Below are 24,914 nucleotides of genomic sequence, written 5' to 3'. Positions count from 1 at the left end.
TAAAAAAAAAAAAAAAAGGCTAACACCAAAGAAAAGAAATATATATCCGCAGTTAGCCAGAACTAAAACTCAAGATTCTACCATTTGTGATGGTGGTTGGGGTGATGGAGCTTCCTATATTTAATTTCCTATATCTATATTTCTTTAGATAAAAATGTTTAAAAGAGTAGCCAGCTGCAGTGGTGTGTGCCTATTTAGTCCCAGCTACTTGGAGGCCGAGGCAAGTGGCTTGCCTGAGCCCAAGAGTTCAAGTCCAGCCTGGACAACAAAGCTAGCCCTCCTCTCTATAAAAATGTACATTTTTTAAAAAGTAAATAAACATTTAAAAAGAAAGTACACAGAAATGTAGAATAAGTAGGACAAACTGAAATAAGGATGCTACAAATAACAATTATTAATTCCAGGGGAAATAAAAACCTTCAAGAATAAGTATACTGTAAAGTCCAACTGAAGAGATTTTTTTTTTTTTTTTTTTTTGAGACAGGGTCTTGCTCTGTTGCCCAGGCCTGTCTTCTTCATAATCTGAGACAGAGTCACAGATGTACAACATTCAAGCATTTATTCCTACTTCTTCTATACAGCTCCTGAGATGGAGTTTTAGTGGTAAGGAAAACCAACATACCTTCAGCATGTAGTAGAAGGGGAACCATGACAGGAAGAGATCTGAGAAGAATTCAGCAATGCTGAACACACCATACACTACCCAGTAGGTCAGCCACTGGGTATCATCTTCTTTGTTGGGACTCTCTATAGCTTTAATTCTGAAAGGCAGTACAAAAGAAAGTATACCATTTAGTAAGATATCAATGAAACATTTTCAAACACACTTTCATAGCCTGTCCTCCAATACCACTGAGAAACTCAGGTACATGTAGGCACTGTGTCACTAGATGCAAGAGTATAGCTTAAAGACTCAAAGCAATGTGGATATTGGGACAAGCCATTATAACCACTTGTTTCTAGTCTCCTGGTCACCAGAGAAAGCAGCACTAGCTGTCACTACCCTGTATCTCCATCCTGTAAGGCCTCCCCCAAAGACCTAGAATATACCACCAGTGATTGGAAACTAGAGCAATTTCCACTCTCAAGCTGGGTCCTGCCACCAGGGATATATCAGGAAGAATTCTCTTATGATAACCAACTTCTTATGTGCTTTTAATGATTGAATTTAATAGGAATTTCCCATAAAGCAATATTTGGTACACAGGTTAGGCACTGCCAAAAATCCACAGCATATTTTATAGTAAGTGAGTGAAAACAAACAACGTGGTGTTCATTTAGCTCGGAATGTCTTTATCTGATCCACAGGCTGTGGACTTCCTCCCCTCCTCAATTAATAACAGGACTTTCCCAACCCTAACTATTGCTTAAACAAAATTCATTCTGCAAATGGATGGAAATAAATTTAAAATCATTCCCTCTTCCAAATCACAGACATTTCCTTCAGTCCTAGGAATCTCATTTTAAACCTGAAGCTCTGTAATTTCTTATCCTATCCTAACAGATCTATATGTTTATCATAACTGAGTTGGACTGAAAGAGTAAACTAAAAGAACTCTGAATCTTGTTTAGCCTATGAGACAGGTTAATGACTGAAAATACATTGGCAGGGAGCTAAGCTATGAGGACGCAAAGGCATAGGAATGATACAGCGGACTTTGGGGATTCAGGGGAAAGGGTGGGAGTGGGGTGAGGGATAAAAGAACTACACATTGGGTATAGTGTACCCTGCTTGGTTGATGGGTGCACCAAAATCTCAGAAATCGCCACTAAAAAACTTAACCATGTAACCAAACACCACCTGTTCCCCAAAAACCTATTGAAATAAAAAATTTTCAAAAAAACAAATGCATTGGCTGCTCCATAAAATCAGCTCCCCAAAGAGACTGTTAAATCATGCTGGGTCACTCACTAAGAAAGTCCTTATACAGTTAATTGGAAGCAGCTATGTGAGTTTCAAAAAATAACCAAAGGAGAAAAATAGCTCAATGAGAAGATTACTAATGAGGAAGACATAGGCACAAGTGATAAAGTGAATGTTGCTCTGAACTTCAAGACTAGGCAAAATTTTTATTTTTTTGAGACAGGGTCTCTTTGTTCAGGCTGGAATGCAGTTGTACAATCATAGCTCACTGCAACCTAGAACTTCTGTGCTCATGTAATTCCCCTCACCTCAGCCTCCCAAGTAGCTGGGACTACAGGTGTACACCACCACACGTAGCTACTTTCTAAATTTTTAGTAGAGACAAGGTCTCACTATGTTGCCAGGCTGGTCTCAAACTCTTAGCCTCAAGCAATCTTGCCTCAGCCTCCCAAAGTGCCATGTGATGGCTCCCACACCTGGCCCCAAATTTTTCAGAGTATAGGAATCATATAAAATGAATTTAAGAGAGCTGATTATTAAAAAATGGCTTGTAATGTATGCACACAGTCTGTCTTTTTTTAGCTTCCTTCAGATAGAAGCTGGCTAATAGAAGGCCAAAGGAAAAGTGTAGGCAAGCACGTTAACCAAAGAACACAGTATACCCTTTATGTATACGATTTCTGCCCCCACTGTGTTTCATTTGGTATAGTATGGCTTATCCATATTTAAGTGGATTTATTTAGTTATTAGTATAATAACAATTTGTTTCCTGTACATTCATTCTGGACAGAGGAGATACATAGTTACATTTCACGTAAGGTCTTAGTTTTGTGAACCAAAGCATTTTATGACTAAAAAACCTACTATGTACTTCCAAAGGAAGGAACTCTCAGGACATACCTGGGAATTAAACAGTCTTTTCTAGAATATGACATGAAAACTCAAAATGTGATGGGACTGTCATTATTACTTAATTCAGTGTCTTTTAAATTCTTTTAGCCGCAACTTTTAGTAAGTGATCCAGTGAACATCGTGATCCAGTAAACATACATCTTCATATAAAAATATAAACTGAAATAGATGTTTCCTGAAACCATTCTGCTATTTTAAGTTCCATTCATTTCATTATTTTTTAAATGTTAGTCAGGTTCCACAGATTGAAAAACAGAAAACCTAACCGTTCAGCTCTTTTAGGAATAAAAAAAAAATTTTAATTCATATCTACAATATGAATTCAAAAGTCCCCATGTTAATATAGTAGAAAACCATATAGTAACATTGAAAGATGGAAATGAAAGAACTTCAAATTGAATGCATACATTGATCACAACTTTGTAGAAGACCAAGGCACATGAAGGAAGCCAGGAAAAGAACCACAGTCTATTAAGCTGAAGAGATTTTTTTAATAGGTCTTCTCATATTATTGAAGCCATTTAGTTATTATTTTAAAATAGCACAGTGTTCATTTAAAAAAAATGTCTTTATGTGTCATAACAATCATAAAATACCCAAAACAAGAAAAAAGGGAACAGATGGTCTAGCTCACTCAGGAACCTGAAGTTCAAAAAGGTGAAGTGCCCAATGTAGTCATGGTGAAAGAAGAAAAAAGCTTAAAACTGAGGTTTTCTGAATGCTATTTACTTATATATCTTTTTTAAAAATATCGATTGATTGATTGAGACAGGGTCTTGCTCTATCACCCAGGCTGGCACACAGTGGTATGATCAGAGCTCACTGTAGCCTCAACCTCCTGGACTCAAGCCATCCTCCCACATCAGCCTCTCCAGTAGCTGGGACTACAGGTGCACACCATCATGACTGGCTAACTTTTGTACTTTTTTATAGAGACAGGGTTTTGCCACATTGCCCAGGCTGGTCTTAAATTCATGGGCTCAAGTGATCCTCCTGCCTCAGCCTCCCAAAGTACTAGGATTACAGGCATGAGCCACCATGCCCAGACTAGTTATATACCTTCTGAATAGACTTCCTTGTCAAGTTCAGTGATTCTCCAACAATACCCTCTACTGCCTTTTACATTTATGAATCATATTCCAACTTGGTGTATCAGAATAAAGAGGTAGCAATTTAGACAACATAGAGGATTCATGAAACCGTAAGATATGGTCTATGCTCTTATATCCCTTGAAGCCTAACCAAAATGGCCAAGCCATAGAATGGAGAGGTAGAAACCTAATAATTATTTAATTTAACCTTCATAATAGCTGAGAGGGATAGGTACTGTTCCTGTATTTGAGAGGAAGAAACAGGCTTAGTGAAGAGAAATAACATGAGCAGGGCACCCAGCTACGAGTAGCAAGAATCAGATTTACACCTAAAACTAACTCCAAAGCCTGCGCTTTGTTCACTATTCTATGTTGTTTTCCTAAGAGAACAATTCAGTGGCAAGCTGCATAGCATTTAGCAAAATGTCTGGTACAAAGTAAGAATTTAATATTTATTGAATTAAGATACATATAATAGGAGGTCACAATCTTACTTTTGGAGGGGACCCCAGAGAAAGGTTAAACTGGTCACAGAGCAGAAAAATAGGAGGAAGGGTCATAGTCTTAATGTCCAGATCCCTGGAGGTCCGGTCTCCCCTCCACCCTACTCACCTGGGTGTGCAGCAGGGAACTATCAGAAGTGAACAGGATGGTGTTCTGAGTTGGTGTCCTAGTCCACTGGTCCTCAGACTTGGATGATCATCCACATCCGTCTAGAGAACTTACTAAAAATACACATGCCTGGGTTCTTCTTCAGACTTAGTAATTCAGCTGTGCTTACAAGGCTATGCAGGTGATCATAATGCAGAACTGTGCTTGGAAACCAGCTCAAAGTTCCAGTCTTCACAGCACCTCCCCTACTTGTTCTAAGAAAGGAAATCTAAATGGCCAGTTTGGGAATAATCAGCTGTAGCCAGAGGGCAGCTACCCCTTTCCAGTAATGAGTAAGAGGCCAAAAGAGAAGAAAATTTGGACATAGAAGGCAAACTGAATAATGTCTCTACTAAAATTAGAATAAGTCAACTCTAATGATCTAGAACCCTCATCTGAATATTCTCAAATTTATAAAAAGATTGAAGATAACGATACTAAAATAAAACTGGTCACTAAGATTTCAAGAACTGCATCTAAAAGCCCTGTAACTGTCTAGCTGGAACATCAACCTGCACAGTTCATTTCACCCCTAGCTAACCCCCAGAGGAGTTCTGAAATGACCCCATGGCAACTGGCAACGATTCCTACCACTCTCTCCACAGGCCTGGTCCACTGTTTTACAGGCTCCTCTCTCTCTAGTACCTCCTCATCCTCTGGCAGACACACTGACCCTGCGTTCAGAACTTCCAGAAGACACACCCAAATAACAGCTTCTGTGGACAGACACCACAGTCTTACTGCTCTCTGCACTCCTTACTGTCATATTCTCACCACTGTTCTAAAATCTGGCTACCTAGGCCCAGTGCTATGGCTTCCTTATTCTCTCTCCTGAGCCACCTACCATGTTTTGGGGCAGCACTTTGCTTCCCCTAAGCAGATATCAAGAGAAGCCAGGGATGGGTGAGCAGCAGAGGCACGACTACAGTGCAGAGGATGGTTGGCACAACTGTGGGAGCAGCTGGCAGCTCTAAAATTAATTGAGCAGAATTAGGATTCATCCATGTGTGGAGTTGGAAGACATCTCAGAGATGAACTAGTTTAAATTCTACATTTTATAGACAAAATGAAATGTAAAGAAAGGAGTTATATTTAAATGAATTTTACTCATTTTAACTCATTAAACTAAAAGGTTACAGAGCATGTGTATTTTATATACAGTATTTACATTTTGACATATCCATATAATGAAATATTCTGAAGCCTTTAAAAAGGGTATTAATAGGGAAAGATGTCCAAGATACAGTGTTGAGTGTAAAGAGTGAATTCTAATTTTTTGTTTAAAAAAAGATGTTTTTAGTGGGTGTGGTGGCTCACGCCTGTAATCCCAGCACTTTGGGAGGCCGAGGCAGTTGGATCACTTAAGGTCGGGAGTTCAAGACCAGCCTAGCAAACATGGAAAAACCCCATCTCTACTAAAAATACAAAAATTAGCCAGGCATAGTGGTGCATGCTTGTAGTCCCAGCTACTGGGGAGGCTGAGGCAGGAGAACTGCTTGAATCCGGGAGGCAGAGGTTGCAGTGAGCCAAGATCGCACCACTGCACTCCAGCCTAGGTGACAGAGCAAGACTCCATCTCAAAAAAAATACCACTCTGATAGGGGATGTTGATGGTAGAGGAGGCTGTGTACGTGTAGGCGTAGTGGGTATGTGGGAAATCTTTATATCTTCTGCTTAATTTCACTGTGAACCTAAAATTTTTCTAAAAAATAAGATCCATTTAAAAACAAAAAGAGGAAAAAAATTCACTTACCACCTAGGCATTCTGTAATACCAGAGTTTTAAAACTATTTTATTACCATCATGCCATTTTGGTTGTTTTGATCTAGAGAGAGTATCTGTCCCCATAAATTTAGATACCATGTATATGCTAATAACTTCCAAATTTGTATCTGCAGCTCAGTCTCACCATTGTACACTACCTGACAGTTAACTACTGACTGTTGAATGATGGTCACCAGCATCATCAGATTTTCACAATAACACTGCTGCTTCAGAAATCCTATTATAACAACGGGTCACTATCACTGCTCAAGGAAACAGCAGACACTGTTCCTTGCCTATCAGTTAGCCAGTCCTTCCTCTTTCTACTCACCCACAGAGCCCTGATTTTATGTACCTGTACCTGGCAGATCTGCCTTGACTCAGGGAAGCTAGACTCCTGCCTCAGGCCTAGGGGATAAATCAAGGTTGGTACAAAACCCACCATGGTAATCCCATTGCCTTTTGTTAGATACTAACTTTCTTAGCACCCTTGGAATTAAGGGTATCCACACAGTTCTGAACAATGAAACAGAAAATGAAATATGATAGAAGGCTTTGGGACAAAATTTTCCTCTGTTAATAAAATAAGAGAGGCTCACAAATAAAAGGTCTTCCAACTTCCTGCTCTTGAAGACCTTAGCACTATATGGCAACAATCTTGCTGTATGTTGAGGAAACAGGCAGGGGCAAAAAAGATTATACTCCAAGGTCACTGGAAAAAGAGCATAAATTTCTGCTGTACTGCCTTGAAATTTCAACCTCCAGACTTTTTACATGAGATAATTCAAGGTCATTATTGTTCAGGCCACTGTAAGTGGCTGCAGCTCACTGAATTGACATAAAAAGTGTGCAGCAACACCAAAAGCTTTCTAAGCTAAGCTTAGGTTAATTATCTTGATACTGGTCAAAAACTGCTCTTCTTCTCTTGCTGAGGTTTCATCTATCAATTAATATTTCAAAATACTTACAGCTAATGCTTATTTGGAGGGGGAGACAGGAAAGACATAACCTTCCATACTATTTTTCAAATTATTTCAGACATAATAAATCATCTGGGAAAACATCCACTTTTACATGATTTTAATTCAGATCTATTTTGTTCTTACTATGCAAAATAGATCAAAATGCCTTTCTTTTTTTTTTTTTTTTTTTTTTTTTTTTTGGGACAGAGTTTCACTCTTGTTGCCCAGGCTGGAGTACCTGAGCCAAGCATGATCTTGGCTCAACACAACATCCGCCTCCCGGGTTCAAGTGATTCTTCTGCCTCAGCCTCCCGAGTAGCTGGGATTACAGGCATGTGACGCCACACCCGGCTAATTTTTTGGTATTTTTAGTAGAGACAAGGTTTTTCCATGTTGGTCAGGCTGGTCTCAAACTCCGCACCTCAGGTGATCCGCCCGCCTCAGCCTCCCAGATTGCACCACACTGAGCCAAAATGCTTTTTTATATGTAAACTGTACAACTTATTTATATTTCTGATTTGAGTTCTTACCTTTTTTAGGACCAAGTTCATATTTCTTGTGCATAAGATTTAATTTAATATTAAAAAATTGTTAGTCCGCTGGGTGTGGTAGTTCATGCCTGTAATCCCAGCACTTTGGGATGCTGAGGCTGGTGTATCACCTGAGCTCGGAGTTCAAGACCAGCCTGACCAACATGGAGAAACCTCATCTCTACTAAAAATACAAAATTAGCTGGGCATTGCTGCGCATGCCTGTAATCCCAGCTACTCAGGAGGCTGAGGCAATTGTGGTGAGCCGAGATCATGCCATTGCACTCCAGCCTGGGCAACAAGAGTAAAACTCTATCTCAAAAAAAAGAAAAAAAAAATTGTTAGTCCAAATTATACTCAATGTTTAGGAACATATATACCATTGTACCAATACAGAATGAAACCACTGGCCATATCACATATTATAACTTGGAAGAACAAAACTTTATTGTGTTTTATTGTTGTTTAAATAATGATGTCTTCAGCTGATTTAAGTACAGGAAAAAAATAATACAAGGAACAAAAAATAAAAGTGAAAAACTAAATGAAAGAAAATACTGTTTGGAAGGTTTTTCCTTAAATCAATTAAAAGCTTAATGACACAAAGTTAAAGAACTATGACTATTATTAAGTCAATTTTCCTCTATGTTAATGAAACTAACTGCCCTTAATTAAGAACTTACAGACTACCTGATTTGTCCTAAACATTTGACATATGTTATTCCAACTCTCCGGTACCCTATCCCCACCTTTTACATATGAGAAAATTTAATTTTGTAAAAAAATTAATTTTGTTTGCTCAAGAGGTAATAATCAGCTCCATATACACATGCTTATGACTACTCAATCCCAAGACACTTAAGTATATACTACCTATACTGTACATGGTTCATAAGTAACTCAGTTGCTACAATTCAAACTAGCCAAATGACATAAAATTAAGTAATAGTATGTCTTCACAGCATTGGCTTTATTATTCAAACAAGTTGTACCAATATCAACTGTTTTACCAGAGACTAACAGTGTAAAAAAAAAAAAAACAACAGTTCACTAAAATATATATATATGTATATATCCATTTATATCCATATATATTTTAATTTTATCCAAATTTATGGATAAAAAGCTTTATGATGTGCTATTGGATCATCTTCTGGTCCATCTGCTTTATATTTTACTTTTAATATGGTAACTTATGTTTAATAGCAAATATTTGAGGTCAAGATAGATTCTTTGAAAATTTAATATGAAGAACATGGACCATAATGTTTATAATTCTTTTTGTTATGGCAAATACATAACTTGACCATCCTCCATGCCCACCGTGCATGGGATTGCTTTTGGCTGTATTTATCAGAGAGTGTGATATAGGAATTCCTAGTAATTCAAAATGGTTTTCCTATGATCAGTACCTCAAATAAGAAGGAAAAAAGAATCAGACATTTTAAGACATAAACACTAGTTTGTTTCCATGTCAATAAGGAAAAGATTTTTCTCCTTCATAGAAAAAAAGAAGGTAGGAAGCTATGGGTGATCAGAAAGTTACATATCTTTTTCACTGCAGAGTATGTGAGTAACTTTTTAAAGCAAGAGAGACAACCAACAGACAGAACAAGAAAGACTTATAAAAGATTGGCTGGGGGTGATGGCTCATGCCTTTAATCCCAGCACTTTGGGAGGCCAAGGCGGGTGGATCAACTGAGATCAGTAGTTCATGACACCAGCCTGGCCAACATGGTGAAACCTTGTCTCTACGAAAAATAAAAACATTAGCCAGGCATGGTGGCAGATGCCTGTAATCCCAGCTACTTGGGAGGCTGAGGCAGGAGAACTGCTTGAACCCAGGAGGCAGAGGTTGCAGTGAGCTGAGATTGCACCATCGCACTCCAGCCTGGGCAACAAGAGATAAACTCTGTCTCAAAAAGAAAAAAAGAAAGAAAAGAAAAAGAAAGACTACAGAGTCTGTGGTATGAGGATAGCTCAAGCCCGGGAGGTCAAGGCTACAGTGTGCCATGACTGCACCACTGCACTCCAGACTGGGTGACAGAGTGTGACCCTGTCTCAAAACAAAACAAAAAAAGTTTAAGATGAGACTACAGAATACCTATAATGGAGGATGAAGTATATATATATATATAAAAGCAGTCATTCAGTGGTCAAATCTTTTGGTGTTTAATTACAGTAATCTCATTTACCACTGTCTACCATTTTGTTTTTAAATGCAAAATGGAATAGTTGGTCACAGTCAAATATAACAATGTGGAATGTTGACAGGACACAGGCCAGGGGACTCAGACATCCCTACGCTTAGGACTGAACTGGTCCCAACACACTTGTGATCTGTGTTTATGGCCTTGATTTCCACATCTGTTAAAGGTGGCTATCACCCCAGAAGCTTAGTCTCTAAGACCCCTTTTAACTAACATTTTATAACTGAAAACTGAATGCATACAACTGTTTTATTTTTTAAAAAACTATTTGTTTTTTCATGTGTGTGTTTTTGAGACAGTAAGTGCATTGGCATGAGTGCAGTCTGTCACCCAGGCTGAGTGTAGTGGCATGAACACAGCTCACTGCAGCCTTGACTTTCTCAGGTTCAGGTGATTCTCCCACTTGAGCTTCTCAAATAGCTGGAACTACAGGCGTGTGCTAATATTTTGTATTTTTTGAAGAGATGGGGTTTCACCATGTTGCCCAGACTAGTTTCAAACTCCTGGACTCATGCAATCCACCCATCTCAGCCTCTCCACCAGCCCTCTAAAAAAAACTGTTTGATAGATTAATGGTAAAAAAGATTAGCACACGTATGTTCATTGCAGCACTGTTTACAATGGCAAAGACCTGGAACCAACCCAAATGCCCATCAATGATAGACCGGACAAGGAAAATGCAGCATATATACACCATGGAATACTATGCAGCCATAAAAAACATTGAGTTTATGTTCTTTGTAGGGACATGGATGAATCTGGAAACCATCATTCTCAGCAAACTGACACAAGACCAGAAAATCAAACACCACATGTTGAACAATGAAAGCACATGGACACAGGGAGGGCAGCATCATACACGAGGGTCTGTTGTGGGGACCTAGGGGAGGGACAGTGGGGTTGGGGAGGGATAACATGGGGAGAAATGCCAGATATAGGTGACGGGGGGATGGAGGCAGCAAACCACATTGCCATGTATGTACCTATGCAACAATCCTGCATGATCTGCACATGTACCCCAGAGCCTAAAGTACAATTAAAAAAAAAGATTAATGCCAGAAGCAATAAAGGAGCAGAAGCATATCCTACTGGGACAACCCTTTGTCAATAAAATTAGTGGTTCTACAAATATCTGTGCAGATTGGTATCATAAAGTTTAACTTAACCTCAAGTACCCTCACAACTTACATGGGGAACCACCTATGCAGCCTTTTCCTAGGTAAAGGAGGGCCACCTTAGATGTGGACAGCAGTGTAGAGTTACCTCTGACATGTAAGTGGTCCCTTAACTAGATCACCAGGTCTGTCAGAGGCTGCAGGATATATATAGCAGTCACATGACTTGGAGTGACTGATAAGTTCCACTCCCAGGAATCAGGAAAGTGTGCAAGTGACAGGATGAAGTCAGGGTACATTTCTACAGCCCCCACTTATATTCCAGCTGCTACAAAAAGTAATTTCATTCATAATTTTGAAATTGTTTTAAAACTTCTGCCATATTCATATTTCTCCAAAATTAATTATTAATGTTATGAATTACCACTAAATACCTTAACATAAGTTGAAAACCGAGTCCTCATTCAAAGTCTGTCCTGAAAAAGAACAGTCCAGGTCAGAGGGAGATGAGGGAGGCTATGACAAAAAGAAGGACAAATAGACTAAATCTCTAGGGCCTTCATAAAGAGAAAAAAAAAGTTCATAAGGAACATTCCAGAACAGAGTAATAGAAATGAGATCCTCCTCTACAACCCCTTTAGAGCCCAGAAACTCAGATTATGAATAAATAATTTACATCATTCATCTTCCTTGATTTTCAAAACTTTATTTTCTTTATGACACAGGCAAGGAGGGGAACCTTAACTGAAATGCTGGCTGTCATTATTTTATAAAATAGCCACACAAATTGTTATAAGGCTATTTTTGTTACTTTTTCATTTCTTCACAACACTTTCATCTTAAAAGAGTTCAGCCTCTTAGCCGTAATTTTAAGTAAAAACAAGGACATTAAAAAAGTTGACAAAGGTTAAATGTTTAAATGCTTAAGATTTCAGATTTAAATTAAGTAAATTAAAGATTTAAACGTTTCAGTAAATTACTTAAGGGGTAATTTGCAGAATGCCAGTTATATTTTTTATCTAAGTCCAGATTGGCCAGAAGGCCACATTGGCTTGTGCTTCATACTACTCCAGAAGGCAACACGAAGGCATGCATTGCTCTGCTCTTAAACACTTTAACAAAGAACATATAGATGCAGACAGAAAAGCTAGTGTAATGGGAACATAAGCAGCTTAGTAGAAAATATGGCTGCTCCAAAGTTCCCATGAGTAAAAAAGAAAAAAAAAAAAAAAAGTAATAAAAAAAAAATAAGATCAAAAAAAAAAAAAAAAAAAACCAACAAGAAAACAAATACACCCCTTACTAATGAGTTCAAGAAGAAAACTACAAGTACACATTCTCCAGTACTGTTAAGGAAACTTAGCTCTACTTCCAATGACTAGCTGCAAAACAAAGTGTTCACAATTGTCATTCACACCATGGCGACTTTCTCAAAGTCTCCTCTGGGTAATAAACCTCTTTAGGAGTCTGTCATTGCATACCTTATGCAAGTAGACTGCAACTCTTTTTAACCTTTTTTTCCCAGAATGTGTCCTCCCTTTGTGTGCTGGGCATCATTAGCTAAGAGGATGCTGTTGCTTTTACTTGTGGTTAACTGTGTTACAACTCTTGTAGATCTTTTCATTGTTTTTTTTTTCTTCTTCAAATTTACCCCCTCACCATCCTTTTCTGATCTGACCTCCATAGGGGTCATCCCCAAACATCTCCCCTTGAGATACACGGCCTCTTGAAACAGAACTAAAGGCAATGCTGCATTCCCCTGGGAAATCCAGTTCAGTGTGCCATTTTCAGGTGGCCTTGTGCTAGTAAAACAGAGCAAGCCTCCGCTGTCATAAGTCAAAACTACAAAACAGATAACAAGATAAAGAAATTGTTAGCAACATATTCTAACTAATGTCTACAAAACACAGTCAATGCCTGTGTGTGCAGATACATGATTTGGGATGGCAGTACCTTATTGAAGAGGAGAAAAATACACTGCACAAAGGTAATGTATTGACAGGGTCACACTGATTTTTTTAAAAAGCCTACATCAATAGTTCAATTTTCCTCTCTACATAAGGTTATGGTATGTATCTGTGGGATATTCAAAGAGGCACAAGGGAGGCAGTATAACATAATCATTAAAAGCATGAACTTCAGAGCCAGTTCATGCTGGGGTTTAAATACCAGTTTCATCACCTGCTAGTTGTGAGACCTTGATCAAGTTATTCAAATTCTCCTTCTGTGTTTCCTCATCTGTAAAAATGGGAATAATCATAGCATTTACATAATAGAGTTGTTATGAGGATTAAATGAGCTATATTTGCAAAGCACTTAGATATGTACGTGTCTCTTAAATAAAATGCTGCACAGATTTCAGGAGCCATGCAAAGAGCTAAATGCAATATAACTCTTTACACCAGCAGCAAAAGCTTAAAATGGCTGGTGAGGACACACAGAAAATAAAATGACACATCACAGAACTGGGCATGAGATTTCTGAAGTGTTGATTTCAAAAGATTAAATATATAGTGCTGGACTCTAAACATATTCAATTCAGTTCTTCTATATATATATATATATGTATAAACCTAACATATATATATATACACCTAACATATATATATATATATTTGTTAGGTTTATTTAAAGAGAGAGAGAAACAGGAGAAGGAGAAAGAAACAGCTAAGTATCACAGTGAATGAGAGAATCCAGAAAGATGGAATCCAGGAGAGGAAAGCAGCTTCCACACTGAATGGAAGGGAATAGAGAGAGATGGAGTTTAGGAGGGAAAGACAGGCTTCCACGAGTGTGTGTGGAAGGGGACTTCAGAGGGGAAATCCAGGAGAGAGAAAAACAGCTTCCACGAAGGGAATGTTCGTGGAAGGGGACCTAAACATAGAGTCCCCTGTTTTTTTTTTTTTNTTTTTTGAGACAGGGTTTCACCATAGTAGTCAGGCTGGTCTCAAACTCTGAACCTCAGGTTATCCACCTGCCTCGGCCTCCCAAAGTGCTGGAATTACAGGCGTGAGCCACTGCAACTGGCCCTTCAATTCAGTTCTTAAAAAACTTTTGAGACAGGGTTTCATCTGTTGCCTGGGATGGAGTGCAGTGGTGTGATCATAGCTCACTGCAGCCTCCAACTCCTAAGCTCAAGGAATCTTCCAGCCTCAGCCTCCCAAGTACTACAGGTGCATGCCACTACACCTGGCTAATTTTTAAATGTTTTAGAGAAATGGGGTCTGGCTGTGTTGCCCAGGCTTGTCTTGAACTCCTGGCAAGCCCTCTGCCTTAGCACCCCAAAGTGTTGAGATTACAGATGTAAGCCATCATGCCCAGCTCCTTAAATATATTTAATCTTTCCAAGATTGTCACTAAAATATGCCTAAATGTACTTTACATTCCTGTGTAGTAACAGGGTTCCAGACCAAGCCTGGCCTCTGTGTGACCTTGAGAAACACACTCCACCTTTCTCTGTCCCTGAATTGTCAGTTTAAAACTAAAGGAACTGTACTACGTGTTTGATCTCTAAGGCCCAACTCTGGGTGGCAGCCCCCAAATCTTAAGGAAAATATGAAATAAAGAGAGAAAAGTAATAGACATTTTTATAGAATTTTAAACAAAAAGGTTGCTGGGTAGGACAGAAAGCAAACCTTCCCCCTTTCCTTAAATAGAGGATAAAGTCATTAGAGTTTGCTTCACAATTCTATTTGTACAAAGGAGCAAGTATAGGACTAGGACCCTGAGTCACTAGTGCCCACAGTGGAGGGACTGCACCAGGAGGACTGGCTCACGTATGAGGGTGCAGCACAGCATATACCCTCCAGAGGACTCTTATTTGTGAAATCCCATTAAAAGCAGGGCTGCAGCAGACATTAAAGGCCCTATATTTATGATTCCATCTACCTGAAATGCTCAGAATAGGCAAACTTGTAGAAACAGAATGCAGATTAGTGGTTCCCAGGAGCTGGGTAGGAGAAAGAGGGAGTGATTGGTAATGGATTCCCTTTGGGGTGATAAAAATGTTTTGGAATTAGACAGTGGTGATGGTTATCCAACTCTGTGAACATGCTAGCCACTGAACTGTATACTTTAAAAGTGTACAATTTATAAGTATCTAAGTTGTATCTCAGCAATGGGGGGAGGTCTATCTTTATAATAGAGATTTCTATTATTATCTAGTGGTCTGTCTCCTGTTATCAGTAATAGAGGAAACTAAGGAGATTAAGGTAATTATGTCAACAGTTCTTGATAAAAGGAAGGCTGGAATTAGATTCTGAATTGCGTATATAGGGTGGCCAAAAATTCTAGAAACTAGAAGTCAGAGATTAAAGGCCTTGTTCTCAAAGAGCTCAAAGGGAAATTATGCACACAGAAAGAATAACCAGTAGGAAGGGGAGTATACAATAAGGTGGTACTGGTTGCTCCCCAGTGAGCACTGGCCAAGTCTTCAACCATCCACATGCTCCAGCACAGACCCTGACCAGGAGCCAGGTGCACCTGAGCTTCACTTGCAAACTTCCAAAGGGAGTGAGTCATAAGAAAAGCTAGGAAACCCAGTGAGCTTTTCCAAATTTCTTCTTTGCATCCTGCAGTCTCTTTACCCAATACTGACACTACTCCCCTTCCTGTGATGGCCCAAAAAGAGGAAACAGCAAGAGCAAAAGCCGAAAGGTGAGAAAGGAAGGAAATTTCTGGCAATAGTTTGGCAAGATCACCAACTCCTTCCAGAGGTCACAGCAGCCAAAGTGACCTTAAAACATAAATTGTATCGTGTCATCCCCTATTTAAAGCCCATCTAAGACAATCAAAAAATGCAAACTCCCTACAACCATCTGGAATGAAATGCACACTTCCACCACTGGCCCTGCCTGCTGGCGCCTGCACCTCTCTGGTGCCTCCCCCACCACTCTGCTTACAGAGCTAAGCTGTCTGCTGCCTCAGGGCCTGACATATTCTCCTCCCTCTGCCTGGCTCTGCTCTTGCCTGGCCCCTTCTCATTCCTTAAGTCCTAGTATCTCAGATGAATAGCTGAAGAGGCTCTTTCCTGTTATTCTCTACCAGAGCTGTTTATTTACTTTAGAGGGTTTACCACACACTCACTACTTTGCCTATTTCTTGCCTGGATAGACTGCTCATTCAAAAAGGACAGAGAGGCTGGGCGCAGTGGCTCATGCCTGTAATCCCATGACTTTGGGAGGCAGAGGTGAATGAATCACCCGAGATCAAGGGTTCAAGACCAGCCTGACCAACATGGTGAAAGCATGTTGGTCTCTACTAAAAATAAAAAATTAGCTGGGCATGGTGGTGCACGCCTGTAGTCCTAGCTACCCGGGAGGCTGAAGCAGGAGAATCGCTTGAACCTGGAGGCAGAGGTTGCAGTGAGCCAATATGGCGCCATTGCACTCCAGCCTGGGCAACAAAAGCGATACTCTTTCTCAAAAAACAAACAAAAAGGACAGAGAGCAAGTCTACCTTATTTCTTGCCATATCTAAAGTGCTACCACATTGCCCTGCATGTGACTGGCATTTAATTTTTGCTAAATAGATTAACCGGTATTTTAAAAAATAACTCTGGCTGGGGAGCATAAGAGTTACAAGAGGTATGGAGAATAATTAAAACAAAGGTGACTGCTATGGTTTGAATATTGTGTTCCCCCAACAACCATATGCTGGGGCCTATTACCCAATGTTGTTAGTATTAAATAGTGGGGCCTTTAGGAGGCAATTAAGACATGAAGGCTTGGCCAGGATCCCAGTACTTGGTGGATCACTTGAAGTCAGGAGTTCAAGATCAGCCTGGCTAACATGGCAAAACCCTATCTCTACTAAAAATACAATAAGTACCCAGGCGTGGTAGTGCATGCCTGTAATCCCAGCTACCAGGGAGGCTGAAGCAGGAGAATTGCTTGAACTTGAGGGCAGGGGTTGCAGTGAACCAAGATTGCACCAGTGTGCTCCAGCCTGTGTGACAGAGAGATTCTGTCTCAAAAAAGAAAAAAAGAAAAGGAAAAGACATGAGAGCTCTGCCCTCATGAATGGGATTAGTGTCCTATAAAAGAGGCTTGAGGGAGCCTGTTGGCCCCTTTGACCATGTTAGGAAGCAGTGAGAAGATACCAACTTTGAAGAAGGAAGCAAGCCCTCACGGACCCAAATCTGCTGGTGCCTTGGTCTTGGATTTCCCAGCCTCCAGAACTGTGAGCAATAAATTTCTGTTGTTCATAAATTACCCAGTCTAAGGTATTTTGTTATAGCAGCCCAAACAGACTAAGTGATCATAGGTCACACTTTGGATTTTGATGCTACTAAAGAGCACCATTTTCAAACTTTTCTTTCTTTTGGACAGTTATACAATCATATTGGTTAAGCAATGAACAGACTTAATTAGCCTAATGTAACACTGACTGAATGTTTGCTCATGGGGGTCTGTATGCTTTATACTGTGCACACAATCCCATTTTTCCTTGAGCCTCCTCCATAAAGCAGAGCCTAGGGTAGGCCTCAGGGGTGGCTACCTTTCAGTAGGTAAACTTTCTGGATATGACTAAGTGTCTTTACCAAACTAACACAGTAAATACTACTTAGGTAACTGCAATTTAATTATTCAAATCAGAGCTAACTTCTAAAACATGTTTCTTCTCTTGTAGTCATAGACTAAATTCTAGCCTGACTAGTTACAAACAAAAGGTGTAATAATGTGTTATCTGTGTTTTAGCCTCCTAGTTGAAATTTTTTCTTCCTTTATTTTTACACCTATGGTTGAAGAAAGTAGCAGAGACCAACTGAATGAAGGCAAAACCCACTGATTTTCTTGGAAAGAACTGTAGAGCAAAACAAAATTCATTTGTGGAGAGGAATAATTCCTACCTGAACGAATGGAAAAGTGAAACTGTAGAATCAAAAATAAATACTTGGTAATAAATTCAGATCCTAATCACAAAAATTCATTTTTAATTAGCTCAATTATGTAAATGAATCACATATAACCAATGAGCTATATTATGAGCATTAAAAAAAATTTTTTTTAATTAATTAAATTTATTTATTTTTTTTTTTAGAGGCGGATTTCACCGTGTTGGTCAGGCTGGTCTCCAACTCCCGACATCAGGTGATCCATCCGTCTCAGCCTCCCAAAGTGCTGGGATTACAAGCATGAGCCACCACGCCCGGCCTTGTTATGGAGCATTTTTAAATGTTTGTTTTTGTTTTTATACTACGGTAAGCATTTCCCAAGTTTGCCTGTAATGCGTGGCTTTTTCAAAATAATAATAATAAACTTCTCCCTAATGTATGAATTAACACAATTATAAATTAAGGAAAACCTAATTGATGGGGTTTTACTCTCTAGGTACATTTATATATGGTGAAATATTCATTAAAATAATTACTAGAAAGAAGTGCTCACCTCCCTGTACCTTCTGAGATCCTCCCACCAGTAAAGGCAGGACGACAGAGTGGTAGCGCTTTCCATTTAGTGTGCCAAAGAGAGAGGACACTGGTCACCAGCATAATCTAATGAAAATACCTTTAGGCTGATTGTCAGGAGATAGGGATTAACTTAAATTTCCAAAAAGCTGAACAGTACCCCCAACCCTTCACTTTCCTCCTGGGAAATGCAGATGTGCAGTCTACCGCAACAGCCCGGGGAGTGGGCGGGGAGGGAAGGGGAGGGCTGCAGGGTGTGTGACTTACGAGACGTAGGCTGGGTAGCCAAATCCTATCAGGTTGCAGAGGAGAGAGGCTCCATAACCGAACACAAGGTACAAGGCCACCAGTCCAATGACACCTGGGGACCACAAGGAGAGAAGTAGGTTGGGCGGCAAGAGGCGCTTATGCGGCACAGCCGCCGCCCACACCGCGAGGCTGGGCCTGTTCTAGGCGTTTTCCTCCCGACTCGATTAAAGGAGCGAGAAAAACAAACCACACCAAGGCTGGGCCTGCGCGTCCGCGGAGCCCTGCCTTGAAGTCTGGGGATACCACGCAGCTACCACCTTTGTGTTTCTCCTACCTCCCGCAAGGGGCCCCGGCGCTTCGCGCAACAACCCTGGGCGTCCGGGAAGGTCCGGGGCACCCCCGTCCGCCCTCTCGCAGGGCCCGTGGGGCAGCGCCCCAGCCCTGGAAGCTGCGGTCCGCGGGTAGCGTCCCGAGAGGCCCGGACTCCCGCACCCTCTGCAACAGCAGCCCCCGCCCACCCGAGGGGGCGCCCCTCCCCAGGCGGAGCTTCACCGAGGGTCGGATAGGACCGGCTACCTCCGTCACCTCACCCGCCCGCAGGGGCCCCGCCGTCCGCGGCCACCGTGCGGGACCGCGGGAACAGGGCGCCCAGCCGCGGAGCGGACACGTCAGCGCCGGCCTTTCCAGCTGCCAGCGCCCAGCGCCGCCGCTGCCCTCCAGCCCCGCGACCCTCAGTACCGGCCGCCCCGGCGGGGTCTCTGATCCCCGCGCTTTCCGGGAGGCCAGCCTGGTCTCTGAGGATGCTGCTAGTCCCGTCTGTCTCCGACTCCACCTCTCCCGAGTCCTCTCCCGCTTCCTTCCCAGCAGCTGTGGCAGCGGCGGCTCCCGGGGCCCGGCCAGCGGCGGCGAGCCCAGGCCACTCACCAAGCGCGATGAAGCTCCGGTTCACGCCGGTCTTGGCCTCGAGCTTGGCCAGAAGGTCAGTCATGCAGTTCTTCTCGTGCAGGAACCGGTCGAACCTCTCCCTCATGGCCGCAGACATGGCGGTGACCGTCGCGCCGCCCGGGCTGCTCCTAACGCCGGGTGGACTGGAGCGGGGACTGCAGCGGGGCGGTGGCAGGCGGGGACCGCTGCGCGTCTACGCGTCCTCCGCTCGCCTCTGCTCGCCCCGCCCGGCCTCCGCTCGCCCCTCCTCCCCCGCCCCGCGTCCCGCGGACAGCGCCACACCCGGGAGGGGCGGGCCTGCACCTCCGCGGGCGCAGCGAGGTGGCCTGGCTGTTGACAGCCTTAACTCATTGCGGAGTAAAAAGGGTGTGGTGCAGGGACATGTATTTTGTGTCTCTTGAGGGCCCCCTTCTCAAATAGGCCTATTGCAAAAAGCCAGGCAGAAAGGAGGCAGGCGTCTTTGTTGCTCCCGCCTGAAATTTAATGAGACGAGTTTGGCACCTACTTTGCTATGCTAAACCTGCTAAGGCATTTTTGATCTAAAAAATGGAAACGTATGAGCATCCTGAAAAACTCTTTGGATGCAGGCCTGCTTTCTCCCTCTTTGCCTTAACTCGGCAGTTTTTCTCACCTACAGACAATCGTTGCCTTGAAAAGACTCTCGAATAAATCTAACATATCCTCCCTGCGGTACACCTTTTCCAAAAAAGCCCTGGGTTAAATTTTTTTTATGGTGGGGTTGCGTTGCCTTGTTGTCTGATGCCGAGGAAAGTATCCAAATTCTCTCTGTGGAGCCATGTTGCCCAGCCTGGTCTCAAATTTGTGAGCTCAAGTAATCTGCCCACTTGGCCTCCCAAAGTGCTGGGATTACAGGCATGTGCGGTTGCGCCCAGGCTCAAAATTTGATTGTTTTATTTATTATTTATTTATTTTAGCAAAGGAGCAAAATCCCTTTAAGTTAGATGTTTAAATCAACCTAGGTTTCTGTCACTACATTTCATGCAGTGGCAATATTTGTACTACATTAACTATGCATGGAGTATCTGGAAACATACTATTCATTTGGATTTCTTCCTTTTTTTCTTTCTTTCTTTTTTTTCCCAGACAGGATCTTGCTCTGTTGTCCAGGATCTAGTGCAATGGTGCCATCATGGCTCACTGGAGCCTTGACTTATTGGGCTCAAGCAATCCTCCTACCTTGACCCCCAAAATGCTGGGATTATAGATGCCAGCCACTGTGCCCAGCCCTTGGCTTTCTTTCTGTAAATATTGCTCCCTCTTTTTGTGTAAAAATTGCTCTCTTTTCAATTTTCTCCTGACATAGATTCCAAATGTCTTCTTTTCTTAAGCATTCAACCAATGGTGAGGCAAAGCAGTATAGTAAGGCATAATGTATGGAGTTCTATCTCTGGATTCACTCTATATGAGCTAAATCCCAGCTCTGTCATTTAGCTGTGTGACTTTGGGCAAGGTACATTAGCTCTCTGTGCTTCTGGCATCTCATCTGTAAAACAGGGATAAAAATAGTACCTATTTCACAGAGTTCTCATCATGATAAGGTGAGTTACTATTTGTAATGCTTTTAGAAGGGCACTCAATGCAAAGTGTTTAAATTATTTAAGAAAGAAAAAAAGCACAGCTAAGTGTAAATCTTTTTTTGTTTGTTTTGTTTTGTTTTGAGACAGGGTCTAGTTCTGTCACCCAGGCTGGAGTGCAGTGGTGCAATCTCAGCTCACTGCAACCTTTGCCTCCTTGGCTCAAGCCATCCTCCAACCTCAGCCTCCCAAGTAGCTGGGACTACAGGCACACGCCTCCAAGCCTGGCTAATTTTTGTGTTTTTTGTAGACATGGGGTTTTACCATGTTGTCCAGGCTGATCTTGAACTCCTGAGCTCAAGTAATCCTCCCACCTCGGCCTCCCAAAATGCTGGGATTACAGGCGTGAGCCACCATGCCCAGCCTCTAAAATTGAGATAGCAAAATATCACATTATTTTTGCCTTTAGGAAATTACAATCAGATTCGGGGAGTATGGGATCCTAGTTTATCCTATCAACACTGTATACCTTAGACTCATTCATAGAAGAGGAAAGATATGCAGAAGATAAAAACCCTGCCAAAAGTCTCAGACTATTCACTTACTCATATTTACTAAATATATCCTGTGTGCCAGATGCTATTAGACCTGGGAACCAGATAGACAAGATCTGTTTTCGTGGCTGTGAAGACGGCTGGCCTGGAACCAGTTTACTTTGGCAATCTCTTTCTTTTTTTGGGGGGTGGGGGATGGAGTTTCGCTCTTGTTGCCCAGGCTGGAGTGCAATGGCCTGATCTTGGCTCACTGCAACCTCTGCCTCCCAGGTGTAAGCGGTTTGTCCTGCCTCAGCCTCCTGAGTAGCTGGGATTATAGGCACACACCACCACTCTCGGCTATTTCTTGTATTTTTAGTAGAGAGGGGGTTTCACCATGTTGGCCAGGATGGTTTCGAATTCTTGACCTCAGGTGATTCTCCTGCCTCGGCCTTTCAAAGTGCTGGGATTACAGGTGTGAACTACTGCATCCAGCCAACTTTGGCAATTTCGTTCTTTCCTTTTTCTTCTTATTTTTTTTGAGACAGAGTTTCGCTCTTGTTGCCCAGGCTGGAGTGCAATGGCACGATCTCAGCTCACCACAACCTCCGCCTCCCAGGTTCAAGCGATTCTCCTGCCTCAACCTCCTGAGTAGCTGGGATTACAGGCATGCACCACCACGCCCAGCCAATTTTGTATTTTTAGTAGAAATGAGGTTTCTCCATGTTGGTCAGGCTTATGGCCTACAGGGTGGCATAAAGTTTTGCTTTTCTTTTTATGTAAGAGAAGGACCAGAAGGAGTCAGACCATTTTGCCCACTTCCTTTCATGATGAGACGCCAGAGAAATATGGTCAACATGAATAAAGAAACTGACCAGGCCAGGTGCTATGGCTCATGCCTGTAATCCCAGTACTTTGGGAAGCCAAGGCAGGAGGATCTCTTAAGCCCAGGAGATTGAGATCTCATCTCTGTAAGAAAATTTTTTAAAAATTAGCCAGGTATGATGGCATGCTCCTGCAGTTTCAGCTACTGAGGGGACTAAGGCAGGAGGATGGCGTGAGCCAGGGAGGTTCAGACTGCAGTGAGCTATGATCACACCAGAGTGAGACCCTGTCTCTTAAAAAAAAAAAAAAAAAAAAGAAAAGAAAAAGAAACTGAGCAGTTATATTAAATTTATATTGCTACTGTAACAAATTATCCCAAACTTGATGGCTTAAAACAACACAAATTTTATTCTGTTACACTGCTGTGTGTCAGGCTCACTGGGTTAAAATCAAGGTGCTATCTGTAGGGCTTTGTTCCTTTTTGGAGGCTTAAAGAAAGGTCCGTGTTTTTTTGCTCACTGGGTTGTGGCAGAATTCAGTTTCTTGTGGTCACAGGACTCAAGTCCCCATTTCCTTCCTCATCTTCAAAGCCACTGCCAGCAGCAGTCAAATCTCTCTCATACTTCAAATGTCTCTCCCTTTTTCTTTCATTTAATCTCTCTGAGCCATCTGCCTTCGACTTCTACCTTTGAGAACTCCTGTGATTAGATTGGGCCCACCCAGGTAATCCAGGATAATCTCCCCCATCTTAAAGTCTATATAACTTTAATCCCATCTGCAAAGTCCCTTCTGCCATGCAAATTAACATCTTCACAGGTTTGGGTATTAGGGAATGGACATTTTTGGGTAGGGATGGAAGTCATTATTCTGCCTACTACACCAGTCTTACATGTGGGTCCCATAACCAGCATTAAGGTCCCTGGAAAGAATGAACATGTTGAGATCAGACAGCTCGTGTAAATCCTTTCACTCACGTCGAGCACCATCCCAGGACATGGCACAGGGTCAAAGCACAGGCCCTGGAGCAGATACCCTGGCTCCCTTACCTACTAGCTGTGCACTCTTGGGGAAGTTCTCAACCTCCAAATGCCCCACTGTTCTCAGCCCATAAAACAAAGATAATGCTAGTGTCTACTTCATATGGTTGTTGGAATAAATGAGACATTCCACATAAAGCACTTCCAGAGTGCCTATCTGAAGGACACATATATCAATTAAGTAGACATTAACAAGAGTTTATGCCCAAAATTATACTATCTTGTCCTATTCCTTTGATTCAAGGATTTGGTACATGTGAAAATAAAAATGCTCTCGCAAAAATAAGAGCACATTTTCATCAATAATTTGACTATGGGAAAGAAGGAGGAAAAGAAAATGTATACTGAGCACCTATTTTGTGTTAGACAATTTGTATGTATGAAGGAGCTGACAGCATATTTTCATCGAGTCAGGGGTCACTAATCCTCAGACTACCTGAGGATTAAAAAGTAGTCTTTTCCAAGGTACAAAGTAGGGAAACAAAACTGCTTATTTTTCAGTTTTGTCTATGATCCTTGACTAACCCCTGGCCAAGTGAAAGGGACCCTCCAGATATACACAGATGTGGGCAAGGAACTGACCTACAAACACATATCAGGTCAAAGTCAAGCTGTTCTCTGACATGCAGCCGGCTGATTTATGCAGCTCTTTATCACTTAGCAGTCTCTTAATGCTTCCTGTCTCTCCCCAGTCTCTGACCTTCAGCCTTTTTTGGATGAGTTTTGGTGAATGTTCCTCTGGCTCTTGGACCTCAATCATGCTGTTACCACACTGGATGACTCAAGGATGTACCTCTTCCTTTCACGACATAAATAACTTTTTCTTTATGATGAGCTCTGCCATGCAGTTAGGAAAGAATTACTTGACCACATAGGCTTTTGCTTTTTACCCAGGATAGTCTCTCTAAAATCCATGCTGATGGAGATTTATAACTAGTTAGTGTTTGGGGATTTGGAACAAGGTTTGGGAGGACACACTTGTTTTTGTTTTTTTCATACCATTTTTCTTAACACCTCTTTATTCACAGCCATAACAAAAACACCCTACTATAAGTGAGAATCCATTAGTCTAAAAAAATTACAATATATACTGTCTCCAAACAGCACCAACTATTGTATACATCATGTTAACCAGCTTTATAGAATTTACTGATAATCGTTGCTTCTCTGCCTCTTGGCTAAGATCAAGGGTAGAATGTACTGAAAGTCACAAGTGAGACTCTAATTTAATACTTTTTTTTGTTGTTGTTGTTTTCTTTTTCTTTTTTTTTCTTTTTTTTTTT

At 41.6% G+C, this 24,914-nt stretch overlaps 2 protein-coding genes across 2 annotated transcripts in view; one reads left to right on the top strand and one right to left on the bottom strand.

Moving 5' to 3' along the window:
* Window positions 1-18,113, top strand: part of SRP19 (signal recognition particle 19) — a 55,808-nt gene extending 37,695 nt beyond the window's left edge. Inside the window, exon 6 of the mRNA XM_017527185.2 lies at window positions 17,848-18,113. The gene's annotated coding sequence lies outside the window, so the exon portion shown is untranslated. The remainder of the gene's footprint in view (window positions 1-17,847) is intronic.
* Window positions 1-20,117, bottom strand: part of REEP5 (receptor accessory protein 5) — a 40,426-nt gene extending 20,309 nt beyond the window's left edge. Inside the window, exons 1-3 of the mRNA XM_017527182.2 lie at window positions 19,681-20,117; window positions 18,775-18,868; window positions 623-761 (exon numbers count right to left, since the gene is read on the bottom strand). Of these exons, the coding sequence (XP_017382671.1) occupies window positions 623-761; window positions 18,775-18,868; window positions 19,681-19,798 (351 nt within the window). The 5' untranslated portion in view covers window positions 19,799-20,117. The remainder of the gene's footprint in view (window positions 1-622; window positions 762-18,774; window positions 18,869-19,680) is intronic.
* Between the last annotated feature and the right edge of the window lie 4,797 nt (window positions 20,118-24,914).

The sequence above is a fragment of the Cebus imitator genome, unplaced genomic scaffold (genome assembly GCF_001604975.1).
Source record: "Cebus imitator isolate Cc_AM_T3 unplaced genomic scaffold, Cebus_imitator-1.0 Scaffold46, whole genome shotgun sequence".
Classification (NCBI taxonomy): Eukaryota; Metazoa; Chordata; class Mammalia; order Primates; family Cebidae; genus Cebus; species Cebus imitator.
The sequence above is the reverse complement of the archived record's forward strand: the minus strand, read 5'-3'. Positions and strand labels throughout refer to the sequence as shown.